We start from the raw sequence: 17,973 nt of genomic DNA on the forward strand, positions 1-17,973 counted from the left end.
TTTGCAGCCGAGTGTGAAGCGGTGGGGATGAAAATCAGTACCTCCAAATCCGAGGCCATGGTCCTCAGTCGGAAAAGGGTGGCTTGCCCACTTCAGGTTGGTGGAGAGTGCCTGCCTCAAGTGGAGGAGTTTAAGTATCTAGGGGTCTTGTTCACGAGTGAGGGAAGGATGGAACGGGAGATTGACAGACGGATCGGTGCAGCTTCTGCAGTAATGCAGTCGATGTATCGGTCTGTCGTGGTGAAGAAAGAGCTGAGCCGCAAGGCGAAGCTCTCGATTTACCAGTCAATCTACGTTCCTACTCTCACCTATGGTCATGAGCTTTGGGTCATGACCGAAAGGACAAGATCCCGGATACAGGCGGCCGAAATGAGTTTTCTCCGCAGGGTGGCTGGGCGATCCCTTAGAGATAGGGTGAGAAGCTCGGTCACCCGGGAGGAGCTCAGAGTAGAGCCGTTGCTCCTCCACATCGAGAGGGGTCAGCTGAGGTGGCTTGGGCATCTTTTTCGGATGCCTCCGGAACGCCTTCCTGGGAAGGTGTTCCGGTCCCATCCCACCGGGAGGAGACCCCGGGGAAGACCTAGGACACGCTGGAGGGACTATGTCTCCCGGCTGGCCTGGGAACGCCTCGGTGTCCCCCCGGAAGAGCTAGAGGAAGTGTCTGGGGAGAGGGAAGTCTGGGCATCCCTGCTTAGACTGCTGCCCCCGCGACCCGGCCCCGGATAAGCGGTAGAAGATGGATGGATGGATGGACGGCATTTCTTCCCAGTGACCAAGAGAAAGTTATTGCCCGGCTGCAGGAGCTGTGCCGGGGGGCTAACAAAACTATCGTTTCTACCTGGTGGCACTGACGCAGATTTTTTTATTTCTACACTAGCATAATCCTTGCCTGGCATTTGCGTCAGAAGCCGAGCCTCTAACTCTGCTATCTTTAACTTAAGACGAACATTCTCCTCTGTGTTGTTGCTACAACAATTACAGTGATAAGGCTTTGTAATGATACTTAGCCTCAGGTGTTCAGGGGTGAGTAGTTATGTTAATTATGTCCAAAAAGAGTCCCGGTGTAGAAAAGTTGGGTAAGAGGGCAACAGATAAATATTGCGTTGGTAAAACTCTAAAATAGAATTTTGACCAATTAGTTTATATCGCGTAAATTCGAAAAAGTTTGGCAGGTAGCCAGGTAGGTAACAGCAAGCATGTCAACAATCCCACAATGCAGTTCGAGCAAAAGTGTCGTCAGCCAGGTAGCCTGGCTATTTCTATAGCATGTCATTTGATGCTATAGAAATAGCGTTTGAAGCATTTTTCACAAATTCAGAATTGCTGAAAAACCATTACACCTGGCTTAATGGGTCCCAATTGCAAATATGTTCCTTAAGAGGAGATTTATTTATAGACTTATACACCTCTTTTCAAGATTTTATTTTAAATATGGTGAGCGTGGTGAGCTTGTAAATGTGGGGAACCTCAATACCACCACTGTGTGGTTGAAAAAAAATCTTTACAGTAAATTTTACAAACATGGTGTCACAGCACGTACTATTGTCTTGGGGATTAGCAATATTATTTACAACACATCCTATGGCTGTAATGGTACTGTGTTTAGGTCTGAAACCAGATTGGTTGCTGGAGAGAGTATTGTTGAACGTTAAAAACTATTGTAGTTCCTTATTCACCAATGACTAGAATTCATGCCAAAAAGGCAAGCTTAGAGATGGTCTGATAATTTTTAAATTCACTGCCATCACCTATGGAGATAAATTTACAACATTTTCATAGAAATGGAAGTAGATTTGTGACTTGAATTCAATTTGTGAGTGGCCTTACATATTTTTAAGTTACTCCATAATATTTGTTAGGGCCTCTACATATTTGTGAGTCGCATTTTGTGGAACAGTTACATGCAAAATCCTTTGTTCTGGTTATGCTTAGTCTCCAGAAACAGGAATAGAGTACTAAGTAGTGGAGTTTACGGTTTGATATCCAATCCTGTCTTAACAAACTCACTCTTCAGATATTGGCCAGAATTGTCTGGTGGCTACTAGCTAGTCCTGTAAGAACATAATTATTTCTGTACTGAGAGTGAAGCAGTAAGGATAGTTGAAGCAAGTGAAATCTCCCAGACTGAGGACTCTACAGTGTCTATAAGCTGTGTTTTCTGTAAGTTAAACAGTTTGCTATGGTAATGCTGCCACCTGCATTTTAGCTTTGTTAATAATTAGACAGGTAGCTAGATAATGGGTTCATATTTAGCCTGTGAAGCCGTGGAAAAGAAGGCCGAATTTTAGGAAGAAACCTAGAGAGGACCCAGGCTCAGAGGGGTGACCAGTCCTCTTCTGGCTTTGCCGGGTGAGATATTTAGAGTCCAATTGGAATAATAAATTCATTTTTCTGGGCTAAATCCAGAGTCTATTTGATTCTAGACTAGGTCAAAAGTATGACCAGGTGGACAAGGACAGGGACAGCAAGGGGCCCCCCAAACCAGGTACTCTAACAGGCAGCCAGTGTAAGGATGCTAGGACAGGAGTAATGTGTTAAACATTTTTTGTTCTAGTTAGGATTATAGCAGCTGTGTGCAGCACTAATTGAAGTTTATTTATTAATTTGTCTGGATAACCAGTGAGAAGAACATTGCAGTAATCTAGTCTAGAAGTAACGAAAGCATGGATACATTTTTCTGCATCAGTTCTTGATAGAAAGTTTCTAATTTTTGCAATGTTTTGAAGATGAAAATAAGCAACTCTTGAAACATATTTCATATGTTCTTTAAAGGAGAGGTCAGGGTCAAGGGTAACGCCAAGGTTTTTTACAGTTTTTTCTGCCAGGGTATGCAAACTTCTGAGCACAATTTATACTTGATGGCACACATCAAAAGACAGAGAGGTGAGAGAATAAGGGTTAGAGGGGTAGACAATTTATAGGGGTGAAAAGTAAGATTGTTGGGCTGATATTTCAGCTGAGGATATAAACTGTTTCGTTGGAGGCATTAAAAGTGTCAGACTTGCCGAGCCAATGCCCAGACAGCGCGGGTGTTTCAGAGGGAGTGTGTTGCAACGTGTAAAGTAATGGGCTCTTGGCAGGGGAACCTGTTTTCAAGTACCAGCTGAGTTTTAACAGAAGCCATGCCAGCACATTAACTGGCACTCTGATCACTTTTAAACATGACCCTCAAACACCTTCTTACACACACAGTGACCTACTTGATCACTTACGTGCATACATTTTTACAGGACCAAACGTACACACACACATACATATTCAAGTGCTGATGCACACCGATTTAAATACGCACACAGGGAGAAAGATATGATCACGGAGTGGTAGGTAAAACAGAGAGAGGAGGAAACAATGGAAAGGTAGAGAGAGCAGGAGAAAACTAGACTGAAGAGACAGTGAATTATATAGCTCCTAGGCAGCAGCTACACTCTCCACTGCAGTGACCTTCTCTAAGAGCGTTCAAATGAAAAAAACTCCATCTCTCCCCCTCCTACCTCACACTCTCCCTGCATTTCCCCAGCTATCTACCTCCATGGTCCTCCTTTCTCACATTCTGTATATTCTCTACCACTCTGTCTCCCTTCCTCATTTCTGACCTGCTTCCTCTGGATACAGTATCCACACTGTATCCTTCCATCTCTTCCTCTCCACAGTTTTATTACTTTATGCCTCTGTCTATACGCCTTTTCATTTCCGTCTTGCTGCCTCTAAAGACAATATCCACCCTGTATCTCTCCCTCATTCTGTCTCACAGAGTTTGGCTGCTTCTTTCCATGTGACTGACAAGTCTGGGGGTGCTGATGGCATACAGTTGTTGGCTTTCAGCACTATAATGTGAGTTTTATTTGGCAGTGTCTGTGTGTGTGCATGCATAGGCCTATGAAGGGCTTGCACAGCATAGCTCCTGCATGTAGCTGGGTTTTATTAGTTTGGTCATATCTTTCCATCTATATCTCTGGTGAGGTTTTGTCTTATCTACTACAGATATAGCATTTATTTAAGTATCTGGAATCCTTCCAGTCCTCTCTTTCCCTCTGTTTCTGTGTGTGTCTCTTTTTTCCCATGAAACAGTCATTCTGGTTCTTTTCATCTCTTAACATTTTTCGCCCCCATTTTTTCCCTCATCTGTCTGATCTCTGTCTTCTTTGTCGATATGAGGGCAATAATGTAATCAGAATGAATTTTCCCCCACCTTCACACTGTATTCTTTATATTCTGGGGACTTTTTTAGTTTATTAATATTTTAGGTGATGGGCTTTTCATTTTGGGTGCATCTCAGAGAGCGATATCTGTACATCTGACTCAGATAAGGCGAGGAGATTAAGGAGAGTTGTTAGTTTTCAGTGGGCTGTGAGTAAGTGTATAATTGTGCTTGGCGTGTGTATGCCAACAGAGTTGTCCATAAGAAAATGTGTAATATCTAGATAGTTGAAGTTAATGTACATACAAGTGGTAGTAAAAAGACTGCATCGATAATATACAGTAACACCCAACCGTATATGATGTAAAAATGTGTTTGTGTGTGTGTCATCAGTATGCATGTGTGTAGGACTTGTGTTACGAATGACTGTGTGACTATTTCAAGTTTATGTGCATTTTGTCAACATTAAAGGGATAGTGCAAAATGGAAGACTGCTGATAGAATAGGTATTGTATCTTGCGTTTGATTTGAATGGATTGACAAGGTCCTGGTGCAATGTGACCTCAATGTAATATTTGATATATTATAGACATATAGGTTTTATGATAGTTATTGCAATGTTTTGTCATGTCCTGAATGGAGTAGATTGCTGCCTCTTAATCTTTTGTATGCCCGTTTGAAACCCCTCTGGAGCCTTTTTTTTTAATGGGGTCCATGCGAAATGTACTACCGTGTGAACCTATTAAGCCCCACCGAAATCTGAATTTAGACATTTCTAACATCTACTGCCCTTTGTTTTCTAACAAAAATGGAGATTAAATGAATGATTCTCTCATTTGAACTTGTAGGAATTTATTCACATCACTTTGTAATGTGAGATAAAGTTATTTGACCAAATATGTGAAAAATCTGTACTGGGCTTAATGGGTACCAAGAGTACCCATTAAGCCCATGGGTATTCAAAGTATGCCCACCTCATTATTTAGTGTTACTTTATTGAATTTTATTTGTAAGACATTTCACACAACATCCCATTGATCTTAATTATTCTAATTGGTAATATCTAATGTTATGGAAAGTGCACATACCACATGCTAAACCTCTACCTAATAAATCAACTGATAGACCACATAGTTATACATTCATAACTTCAATTCTAATGGTCATGTTACAAAATGAAATAAATATGAATTAATTATGAAAATTAAAAATACTCTGATATTTATATAGCTTAGGCCTATGGGTTCAAACATATATACAGTATCTCACAAAAGGGAGTATACCCCTCACATTTTTGGAAATATTTGATTATATCTTTTCATGTAACAACACTGAAGAAATGACACTTTGCTACAATGTAAAGTGTACAGTTTGTATAACATTGTAAATTTGCTGTCCCATCAAAATAAGTCACACAGCCATTAATGTCTAAACTGCTGGCAGCAAAAGTGAGTACACCCCTAAGTGAAAATGTCCAAATACTTTCCAAAGTGTCAATATTTTGTGTGGGCACCATTATTTTCCAGCACTGCCTTAACCCTCTTGGGCATGGAGTTCACCAGAGCTTCACAGGTTGCCACTGGAGTCTTCTTCCACTCCTCCATGATGACATCACAGAGCTGGTGGATGTTAGAGACCTTGCACTCCTTCACCTTCTGTTTGAGGATGCCCCACAGATGCTCAATAGGGTTTAGGTCCGGAGACATGCTTGCCCAGTCCATCACCTTTACCCTCAGCTTTTTAGCAAGGCAGTGATGTGTTTGGGGTCGTTATCATGTTGGAATACTGCCCTGCGGCCCGTCTCTGAAGGGAGGGGATCATGCTCTGCTTCAGTATATCACAGTACATGTTGGCATTCATGGTTCCCTCAATGAACTGTAGCTCCCCAGTGCCGGCAGCTCTCATGCTGCCCTAGACCATGATACTTCCACCACCATGCTTAATTGTAGGCAAGACACACTTGTCTTTGTACTCCTCACCTGGTTGCCGCCACACATGCTTGACACCATCTGAACCAAATAAGTTTATCTTGGTCTCAGCAAACCACAGGACATGGTTCCAGTAATCCATGTCCTTAGTTTGCTTGTCTTCAGCAAACTGTTTGCAGGATTTCTTGTGCTTCATTTTCAGAAGAGGCTTCCTTCTGGGACGTCAGCCATGCAGACCAATTGATGCAATGTGTGATGTATGGTTTGAGCACTGACATGCTGACCCACCACCCCTTCAACCTCTGCAGCAATGCTGGCAGCACTCATACGTCTATTTCCCAAAGACAACCTCTGGATATGATGCTGAGCACGTGCACTCAACTGCTTTAGTCGATCATGGCGAGGCCTGTTCTGAGTGGAACCTGTCCTGTTAAACCGCTGTAGGCAGCGGTTTAGACATTAATGGCTGTGTGTTGACTTATTTTGAGGGGACAGCAAATGTACACTGTTATACAAGCTGTACTCACTACTTTACATTGTAGCAAAGTGTCATTTCTTCAGTGTTGTCACATTAAAAGATATAATCAAATATTTCCAAAAATGTGAGGGGTGTACTGTACATTTTACCCTTTTGAATGGTTTGAGTCCTCCCAGATTGGCCTTATCCAGAGTTCTGCCCAGGACCTCAAACCAGTGGGGAAGTATGCGGTCATCTGCTGCTGCCTTCACTCTTGCCTCTGATAACTGTTCAGACTTTCTTATAGACAGCTCTGGATTTCCCTTCATAAATGGTTTAAATCATTTGCATCCTGGTCTTCCTTTGGCATCTCCTACTTGATCGAGTAGGTCTAATTTTGTAAATGCCCAACCCCACTGGCAAATAATTTAAAAGGATGGAGAGTGATTTTTCTTTACTCTGGATTGTATTGAAGAGGTTCAATAAATTCCTGTTAGTAACTTTTATTGAACTGCTGACATCTAAACTTTGTGCAGGCTTAAACACATTATGTACTTGACCTACCTGTTCATTGAGCTTAAACCTGTACATACTGTCACCTCCATTACTAGTTCCACTGGTATTACTAATGCCTACCTGAAGACACTTATCTTCCTCTCTGGTAGGTATACTGACCGTAAAGCGCTTCATCTCTAACTTTGTCCGGTATTCTCTGCCTGATTGACTCTCTATCCTCTTAAAACTTTTTTGAGAAAGTGGAAGTTTGTGACAATTCCGCCTCTGTACAAGCGACATGCCTCTGTCATGTGTATGCATGAACTATATTTGTTTCTTTTAGGCATCATATCTGAAAATAATAAAATGCTACTCATTATATAATGTAGGCCTAACTGTGTAAGGTATAATGAATAAAAAAAACACTTATGCCATCTGTTTCAATACAAACTAACCAAATGGGATTAATAGGAACGTACTGACCTTAATGGGATCACTAGTGGTTAATAGTCAAAAAGACAGAATATCGAATTCTATGAATAAGATATTTCAAAACAAATTGTCTACACTATGCAAATCACTATGCAAAGTTTATCTTGATAATGATGGGAAATAATTGTTTATTTTCATTTAGGTTTTCCTCAGGGAAGGTAATTTATATTATAGTTCACCTTTTAGGCCAACCTGAATTTAATGCTCCTTAAATAAATAATCTACAGTGGGGAGAACAAGTATTTGATACACTGCAGATTTTGCAGGTTTTCCTACTTACAAAGCATGTAGAGGTCTGTAATTTTTATCATTGGTACACTTCAACTGTGAGAGATGAATTCTTAAACAAATATCCAGAAAATCATATTTTATTGCATGACAATGATCATGAGGAAGGTGAGGGATCAGCCCAGAACTACACGCAAGTGACCTGAAGAGAGCTGGGACCACAGTCTCAAAGAAAACCATTAGTAACACACTACGCCCTCATGGATTAAAATCCTGCAGCGCACACAAGGTCCCCCTACTCAAGCCAGCGCAGGTCCAGGCCCGTCTTAAGTTTGCCAATGACCATCTGGATGATCCAGAGGAGGAATGGGAGAAGGTCATGTGGTCTGATGAGACAAAAATAGAGCTTTTTGGTCTAAACTCCACTCGCCGTGTTTGGAGGAAGAAGAAGGATGAGTACAACCCCAAGAACACCATCCCAACTGTGAAGCATGGAGGTGGAAACATCATTCTTTGGGGATGCTTTTCTGCAAAGGGGACAGGACCACTGCACTGTATTGAGGGGAGAATGGATGGGGCCATGTATCGTGAGATCTTGGCCAACAACCTCCTTCCCTCAGTAAGAGCATTGAAGATGGGTCGTGGCTGGGTCTTCCAGCATGACAACGACCCGAAACACACAGCAAGGGCAACTAAGGAGTGGCTCTGTAAGATGCATCTCAAGGTCCTGGAGTGGCCTAGCCAGTCTCCAGACCTGAACCCAATCGAAAATCTTTGGGTGGAAGCTGAAAGTCCGTATTGCCCAGCGACAGCCCCGAAACCTGAAGGATCTGGATAAGGTCTGTATGTAGGAGTGGGCCAAAATCCCTGCTGCAGTGTGTGCAAACCTGGTCAAGAACTACAGGAAATGTATGATCTCTGTAATTGCAAACAATGGTTTCTGTACCAATTATTAATTTCTGCTTTTCTGATGTATCAATTACTTATGTCACGCAATACATTGCAAATTAATTACTTAAAAATCATACAATGTGATTTTCTGGATTTTTGTTTTAGATTCCGCCACTCACAGTTGAGTACCTATGATAAAAATGACAGACTTCTACATGCTTTGTAAGTGGGAAAACCTGCAAAATTGGCAGTGTATCAAATACTTGTTCTCTCCACTGTATGTATACCAATGAGTTAAGTTTAATAGTAAAATATGACCAAATGTATTGGAAAATGTGAGTTATATTTGCTTAGCATCTATTATGTTTTTGCAGTTCACAAAATTGTTTATCTACTGTATTGGTTGTAGCATGTGCCACGTGCGGTACTTCATAAAACAATTTTTTTCATTTATACATTATATTAAACATTCAAGTAACCTGTTGATTTATATGTATAAAAACTTCTTTCAATTAAACATTAGGTATGAGTGTCACATTTGCAGCGGTGGAGAGGAGGAACCAGGCGCAGGCAGAATTGCATTGATGTAGAATTTTTATATAAACAAACGAGTACAAAAAGAAACTGAATAAAAGCAAAGGGTCTGAAGTTACACAGCAAAACAAAACTCACCACTGACGTGCGATATGTAGAAACAATAACTGACAAGTGAGGGGAGCAGAGGAGAAACATTTAAACACAGTGATGAGAAGATTGGAACCTGGTGTGCATGATTATGGGAGACAAGACAATGAATGAGTCTGGGGTGAGTTCATGTAGTGAAGGGAACCGGGAGTGCACGGCCCGATGGCACTGGTCATCACCATGCTATGACAATGAGTACTCACCCAAAAAAGTGCAGAAAATATCTGAAAATTGCGATCATGTGGGGGCCTTCCAAACAGCAAAGTTTTTCTTCAACTTCAAAACTGACTACCAAGAACTGCTTGCACATGGACATCCATTTCTTAATAAGGATAACTTTGATTGGCTTAAAATAAAAAATGATATGTATGTAAGAAGTAGATGGATTGGAGGAGACATTAAACAACACCAACATATTTTTAAAATGTGTTTCTTATAAAGTGGGCTTAATAGGTATGTGGGCCGGCTAGATACACTTACCCTAGTTCACAAGTTCGAGACTTGAGGCACTGATACCACTTGTCATGTCTGTCATCCAGTTGTATGCGGTGTAAAACTATGGTGGGCAGAGTTTTTATTTTTAGGGCCTTTCTCTGACACCGCCTGGTAGAGGTCCTAAAACAATGGCACTTAGCTTAGCCACCGTGATATCTTGAGTGTTTACGCAATGCTTTAACATGCAGTTGCCATACCAGTGGAGACACCACAGGTCCCAAAAACATTTCCTGATCTTGTAAAGTAACCAGGTAAACCTTTTATGGTATGACACGATTGATTGCCACTCTAGTTGGGAAATGATTTTCTGCATGGCTGACTGCCACCTCAAGCTTAATCTTGACAAGAAGGAGCTACTTTTACAGGGTAAGTCTTGCCCGCTGGAAGACTTACAAATGTCAGTGTCCCAGAGTGGAAAAACTACTTTTAATGACCTTGCACAAAGTAGCAATGCACAACTTGTCATTCTCTACAAAGGTCAAGGTGATGACTTCCACCTGCAGGTTCATGCTCTGACACATTAGTGGTAGCACGGTGCAGGTACTTGACATCTCAAGTCTGGACTACTGCATTTTACTGTTGGAAGCAACTCCGTCAGAATGCCTCCCCTCCTGCACTGGCAGCTCCCTCTCAGCCCTGATGAAACTCTTATCTGTCCTGGCATCCCAATGGTTGAACCAGCTGCCCCTTTAAACTATGATAGAAGAGTCCCTACCTATTTCTCTGGAGGCATCTGAGACCCTGCCTTTATCAAAGAATATCTAAAATAACAACCCAAGCATAGTCTTGAATAATCATAACATGTTTCCCTCTCTAGCGGTTATTTTTCCATAACTCATAAGATACCAGTGTTTTCTTTGCTCACAGAAGTGAGATTATTGTATGATTGTACGCTTTGCTATAAGTTAAATGTGTTTAGATAACAATAGAACACTGTTTTGTATACTTTCTCAGGAAATCAGGAAGTCATGTCAAAGCTTGCGACTGTGATTTGCCAATGGGCTTGAGCTATTGTGTTGTGGGATTCTGGGTAGCCTTGACTCCTGCATAAATATCAGTGTTCGCCATTTTAACTGTGAGACTGATTAAAACAAAGACACAACACTTACTATGATAATAAACATTGAATTGTCACCCTTGAATTTTCCCGGGTACGCTATTAACAAAAGTGACCATTATACTTAACGCCTGAATTCCAACACATTGTTCATAGGATATTTCCTAGATTTCCTCTTATGTGCTTTTCCTTACTCTTCAGAGTCTTTAGGATTAGGGCCTGGTATGTAGTAAGCAGGATGTCTTGGTCGCTGTTTATTATTTTAAGTCCTTAGTTTTATCATTGTTTTGTGGAGACATTATGTACAAAACATAAAGATCACAAAATAAACCCCCACAACACACTGCAAATAATACAACAACTATCCACTTTATTAGTCTTGTCAACGGAACACTTACAGAGAGCATGTATAGAGTTGGTTGGGCTCATGGGTACAAACTGGAGTTGATTAACCTTTTCCCTAAACAGATAAAATGGAGTGTTCAGTCCACATCTCCCTGCTAGGTATCTAGATTTTGTGTTAACAATAGTTAGTGCTGTAAATTAATATTAGTATAGTGCAGGTATTAGGTGGGTATTTTATAAAACTCTCTAGAAACTTTATTATGGACAAGGGTGATGTTTGTGTGTAAGTGTATGTGTGTTCATGTTGTAGGGAGGAGGGAGGGATCCAACAAGGAGATGCACTGAAATAATTATGCCCTCTTGACTCCTTGCTTGGTGAGGGAATCTCTGAGGGAATCTCTAAACGTCTGACTTCAGTTGAAGTCGGAAGTGTACATACATAAAAAAAATTATTTCAACGATTCCACCGATTTCAGGTTGGTTATGAAATCTATTTTGTGCATGACACAAGTAATTTTCCCAAACAATATTTTACAGAAAGATTATTTCACTTATAATTCACTATATCTCAATTCCAGTGGGTCAGAAGTCGACTGTGTCGTTAAGCTGCTTGGAAAAATCCCCAGAAATTATGGTAAGGCTTTAAAAGCTTATGATAGGCAAACTGACAATTTGAGTCAATTGGAGGTGTACCTATGGGTGTATTTCAAGGCCTACCTTCAAACTCAGTGTCTCTTTGCTTTACATCATGGGAAAATCAAAAGAAATCAGACAAGACCTCATAAAATATTTGTAGAGCTGGTTCATCCTTGAGACTATTTTCCAAATGCTTGAAGGTACCACGTTCATCTGTACAAATAGCATGCAAGTATAAACACCATGAGACCACGCAGCCGTCATACGGGTCAGGAAGGAGATGAACACAAAGTGGTATGAAAAGTGCAAATCAATCCCAGAACAACAGCAAAGGACCTTGTGAAGATGTTGGAAGCAACGGGTACAAAAGTATCTACAGGTGCTGGTCATAAAATTTGAATATCATCAAAAAGTTGATTTATTTCAGTAATAAATAAAGTGAATCTTGTATAATGTATACATTCATTCCACACAGACTGATATATTTCAAGTGTATATTTCTTTTAATTTTTATGATTATAACTGACAACTAATGAAAATCCCAAATTCAGTATCTCAGAAAATGTGAATATTGTGAAAAGGTTCAATATTGAAGACACCTGGTGCCAAACTCTAAAGTAATCAGGAACTTAACCCAAAACACTTGCAAAAGCCTTTAAAGTCTCTCAGTCTAGTTCTGTAGGCAACACAATCATGGGGAAGACTGCTGACTTGATACCTGTCCAAAAGACAACCATTGACACCTTGCACAAGGAGGGCAAGACACAAAAGGTCATAGCTAAAGAGGCTGGCTGTTCACAGAGCACATTAATAGAGAGGCGAAGGGAAGGAAAAGATGTGGTAGAAATATTTTTACAAGCAATAGGGATAACCGCACCCTGGAGAGGATTGTGAAACAAAACCTATTCAACAATGTGGGGGAGATTCACAAAGAGTGGACTGCAGCTGGAGTCAGTGCTTCAAGAACCACCACGCACAGACATATGCAAAGCCACTTTTGAACAAGACACAGCATCAGAAGCATCTCACCTGGGCTAAAGACAAAAAGGACTGGACTGCTGCTGAGTTATGTTCTCTGATGTACATTTTGCATTTCCTTTGGAAATCAAGGTCCCAGAGTCTGGAGGAAGAGAGGAGAGGCACAGAATCCACGTTGCTTGAAGTCCAGTGTAAAGTTTCCACAGTCAGTGATGGTTTGGGGTGCCATGTCATCTGCTGGTGTTGGTCCACTGTGTTTTCTGAGGTCCAAGGTCAACGCAGCCGTCTACCAGGAAGTTTTAGAGCACTTCATGCTTCCTGCTGTTGACCAACTTTATGGAGATGCAGATTTCATTTTCCAACAGGACTTGGCACCTGCACACAGTGCCAAAGCTACCAGTACCTGGTTTAAGGACCATGGTATCCCTCTTCTTAATTGGCCAGCAAACTTGCCTGATCTTAACCCTATAGAAAATCTATGGGGTATTGTGAAGAGGAAGATGCGATACGCCAGACCCAACAATGCAGAAGAGCTGAAGGCCACTATCAGAGCAACCTGGGCTCTCATAACACCTGAGCAGTGCCACGGACTGATCGACTCCATGCCACGCCGCGTTGCTGCAGTACTTCAGGCAAAAGGAGCCCCAACTAAGTATTGAGTGCCGTACATGCTCATACTTTTCATGTTCATACTTTTCAGTTGGCCAACATTTCTAAAAATCATTTTTTTGTATTGGTCTTAAGTAATATTCACATTTTCTGAGATACTAAATTTGGGATTTTCATGAGTTGTCAGTTATAATCATCACAATTAAAAGAAACAAACATTTGAAATATATCAGTCTGTGTGTAATGAATGAATATAATATACAAGTTTCACTTTATCACTATATCCACAGTAAAACAAGTCCTATATTGACATGAAAAGCCACTCAGCAAGGAAGAAGCCAATGCTACAAAAATGGTGCGCTTCACAAAATAGATGGCATCACGAGGAAGGAAACGTGAATATATTGAGGCAACATCTCAAGATATCAGTCAGGACGTTAAAGCTTGGTAGCCAAAGGGTCTTCAAATTGACAATGACCCCAAGCATTCTTACAGAGTTGTGGCAAAATGGTTTAAGGACCACAAAGTCAAGGTTTTGGAGCCCTGACCTCAATCCTATAGAAGATTTGTGGGCAGAACTGAAAAAGCGTGTGTGAGCGAGGGGGCTATTATTACAGGAGAAATTGAGAAAGAGACAATGATCTCATACAGTGTCAGTCAAATGTTTAACTACACACCTACTAATTCAATGGTATTTCTATTTATTTTTTACTATTTTCCACACTGTAGAATAAAAGTGAAAATATAAAAACTATGAAATATCATACAGTGAGCAAATTGAAAAAGAAAAACTAGGCAAGTTTAGTTCAGCTGGCTCGCGGGTAGAATTGAGTGTGGTGAGCCAGAGAGGGTGGTGTGCCAATTGAGCATGCTGTCCCTTATCAACTCTTGTCATACCTCTCTCAGAACAATCACCTCAACCCTAACTAGTCAGGATTCAAAACAGTCCACTCCACCGAGACTTCTCTCCTCTATTTAACAGAAGCTCTATGCACTGCCCAAGCTAACTGTCTCCTCTGTTCTCATCCTCTTTGATCCATCTGCTGTATTTGACACTGTGAATCAAAGCATCCTACTTTCTACCCCCTCTGATTTGTGCATCTCAGGCTCTGCTCACTCTGCCTACCTGGAAGATTGCTCATACTAACTGACGTGGACAGATGTGGTTTCTACCAATCAGCCTTTCAGTACTGGTGTTCCCCAAGGCTCAGTTCTTGGCCCTCTAATATACCTTATGGTGGACAACTGCACAGTGTCCTCCTTCCAGAGTGCATAGAACCTTAGCGTGACTCTAGACGACATGCTACTGTACTCTGCTAGGCAGTGACCCACTCCTGCAGGTTCATGCTCTATAACATTTGTAGGGTACCACTTTACATAACTCAGGAAGCAGCACAGGTACCTGTCCAGGCACATGGGTAACCAAAGCCCTGCAATTCATTCAGAATTCTGGGGCCCATCTGGTATTCAACGTTCCCAAATTCTCACATGTCACCACACTTCGTTGCACTCTAAACTGTTAATTTATTTGTTTGATTGGCTGCTATTGCAATCACTATTGCAATCACTATTGCAATCCCTATTGGCTACTATTGCAATCACTGCAGGGGTTGGAACTGAAATTATTTTCCTATTATTTAATTCTGAACACAACCAAAATGAAGTCGCTGTCAGATGCAAATACCCAAAAAGGCAACTAATTTGAATGAAATGATTTTGGTAAAGCAGTTTTTACATCAGCAGTTGATATAAAGTGGTTATACAGATACTGTGATGGCAATTTCTAAAGTCCAAACGATTTCAGAAAATGGCAGGTAAGACAGAGGAAAACTCAAATGCACAATAAACAGTTTTATTCTTGCAAGGAGAGAATACGCAGGTTACAAAGTAACAGTGAATAATCTCTAAATTAATACAGGACAATCATCAGTACTTAAAGGGGAAAAATGGGTGTGGTAATATGTATGTCAATAAAACACATTCCCCTTGTTCCATCACATGTCCTGGGCAAGAAATTTCCCTGACAATACCCAGCCTGAAACGCCAAAGAGCAAGAAAAAACACAAATTGTTGATGGTGTTGGCAACTTGGTCAAAAAACATTGATGTACTTGTAATAATACTTTCGATCTGATTACACTCGTAAAATAGTCAATGTAGGCCTGTATTAAATTATTATGTTTGCTGTGATGTAGGCCTATTCCTCTGTGCTTTTATTAGAGGAGTAAATTAGCTGACAACCTTTGCTAACAAGTGAAATGTCCTCAAAAGAACGGTGGATCAGAAAATTAAGTTTTGTTGAATAATCTCCTTATTTGGACATGTGGAACTTTTGGTTAAGATATATTTCGAGAAAATCATCCCTCACAATTTATTTATTAATATATACTGTTGCCAACCCCTGCATGTATACGGCTAGGAAGTAAACAGCTCAATTCTCTTTGTAAGTAATAGTCTGGATTTCAATGTCAAGCATTATAGTCAGGTAAACAGTAAATTGAGATGTTTTGAATCTTGGTACCCCAAATAAACATAACCTATTCCCTATTCAACCCTATTTTTCTGAAGCATGCACTGAATCATCAATGTGTTTGAGGGGTTAGGGGCTGCTAGCCTGCACATGGACAATTAATTTCAGCTGGTTTCCAAGAGCTTTGCATAAACACATTGTGTTTTTGTGGACTGAGGGAAATTAATGCGTCTGCAAAATGTTTAACTTAGTTTCCATGCATATGATATAACTTTTCAGTTCCATAACATGATTTTTAATTGGTTCCTTTGACTGGATTTATCACCTGCTACTCTGATGCAGTGTTTTGTCATTTACTATACCCTCCACAAACCTTTATTCAGTTCATTTTTAATTTCCTTCTGTTCTTATTCTTTCTTCACCATTTCTTTGTCCATTCTTTTTATATCTCTTTTTAGTCCTTTCAGCACTAAGAAATGTCTTGTCCTCTTTACTTCTTTCTATGCAGCATTTCCGGATGAATCTGGATAAATTGTTTGCTAAAGGGATCGGAATGCTGGACGTAGGTCTCACTGAAGCCTTTGAGGTCCTCTATGATGTGAGTCACACACTTGTCACCCACACAAACATCTGCATGTGCCAAACCACACAAACATGCATCTGCTTAAAATCACAAAAACAACCATGTCAAAAACAAAAATATGCACCCCTACAAAAAAACACACTGCACATAGGACAGACAGATAGGCAGAGAATGGCATAAGGGATGAAAGACTGATGTGAATACCTTAATGAAACAGTTGCATGTTGGAGCAAAATTAACAAGAGAACACATGACACAATCCAATCTTAGGAAACAGGCTGATCACGTGGACAGCTGCAGTTTAGTAGTTGCACACATTTTATCAGACACACAGGTGATTGTTATTAATTGTATAATACATTTTTGTCTTGATAAACCAAATGCCTTGAGCATCTAAAAAATTGAAGTTTAACAACAGTCCATTAATATTATTGGTAGCATGGTGACTATAGCATTAGGGTGATGATGAGGCAGGATACGTCTGAATCACATCCCTGGATTAGTGGTTACCTTACATTGAGCTAAGGTAATGCAACGTATACCTCATGGACACTAATGAAATGAACTGCTTTGCTCAGTACTCACTATCTATTTGTTCTTTAGTTAAGCAATCTCTGTTTTTTAATTTGTCCATTAAATCCCCCTCTCTTTTTCTTTGTCTAGATTTCTCTGTATCTCATTTTTCTCTCTCCCTTTTGTTCCCCTGTCAATATTTCTCCCCCTCCCTCATTCTTTATCAAAATGTTCCATTAGGAGAGGAGAACAGGTTAGGTGGTGTCATAGACAGACAGTGATGTAATCTTAAGGCGAGAAACTGACTGTGAAACATTTTAACCAAGGTTCTCTTTATCAGTAAAGGGGCTAGCCTGTCATATGCATATGAACACTTTCACTCTCTCCCCCTCTTGTTCCAGCAGTTGCCCTCAGTACATTTCTGGTTGTATATCTTTAATCCCGCCTCTCGCTCCTTTTCCCCTTTTTTACATCCCCACTTTCTGTCTTTCACTCTGTCAATACCTCACTCTCTAGTTTAATCAGACTGGACGAGGAAGCGCATGTAGCCAGGCCATTATGTTGGTGACTGATGGGGCGGTAGACACGTATGATGCAGTCTTTGCCAAGTACAACTGGCCTGACAGAAAGGTATGTTTCCCACACAAGCACCCCGTCTATCTCTATGTAACAGTTCAACAGTCTGACCTTGTGGCCTTCATTGTGGTGGGTATGCTCTCCACTGAGGTACAATGTATTGTTATATGTTCCCCACCTATCAGCTAACATGATAACGTGCTATTCTGAGTTATTGCTCAATGTGTCGAAGGACATCCTGCTTACAAAAAGGTCATGGTAGAGGGGGTATAAAGCTAGTCTCCGTTGACTCCCCCCTGAAAAACACACGCACATCAACATCACTCATACCATTTATGCATTCATGCCTAGTTTGGGATGCATTACTCCATGGAGTTCTTCTCCCTTACCAAATGTCTC

General features: G+C 40.7%; 1 protein-coding gene across 2 annotated transcripts in view; it reads left to right on the plus strand.

Moving 5' to 3' along the window:
• The window catches only part of cacna2d3a (calcium channel, voltage-dependent, alpha 2/delta subunit 3a), a 691,437-nt gene that overhangs the window by 326,022 nt on the left and 347,442 nt on the right, over window positions 1-17,973 (plus strand). For both annotated transcript variants that reach the window (XM_034295715.1, XM_034295716.1), the window contains exons 10-11: window positions 16,411-16,500; window positions 17,515-17,628. In XM_034295715.1, coding sequence (XP_034151606.1) covers window positions 16,411-16,500; window positions 17,515-17,628 — 204 coding nt within the window. The remainder of the gene's footprint in view (window positions 1-16,410; window positions 16,501-17,514; window positions 17,629-17,973) is intronic.

Source organism: Esox lucius, chromosome 12 (assembly GCF_011004845.1).
Source record: "Esox lucius isolate fEsoLuc1 chromosome 12, fEsoLuc1.pri, whole genome shotgun sequence".
NCBI classification, from domain to species: Eukaryota; Metazoa; Chordata; class Actinopteri; order Esociformes; family Esocidae; genus Esox; species Esox lucius.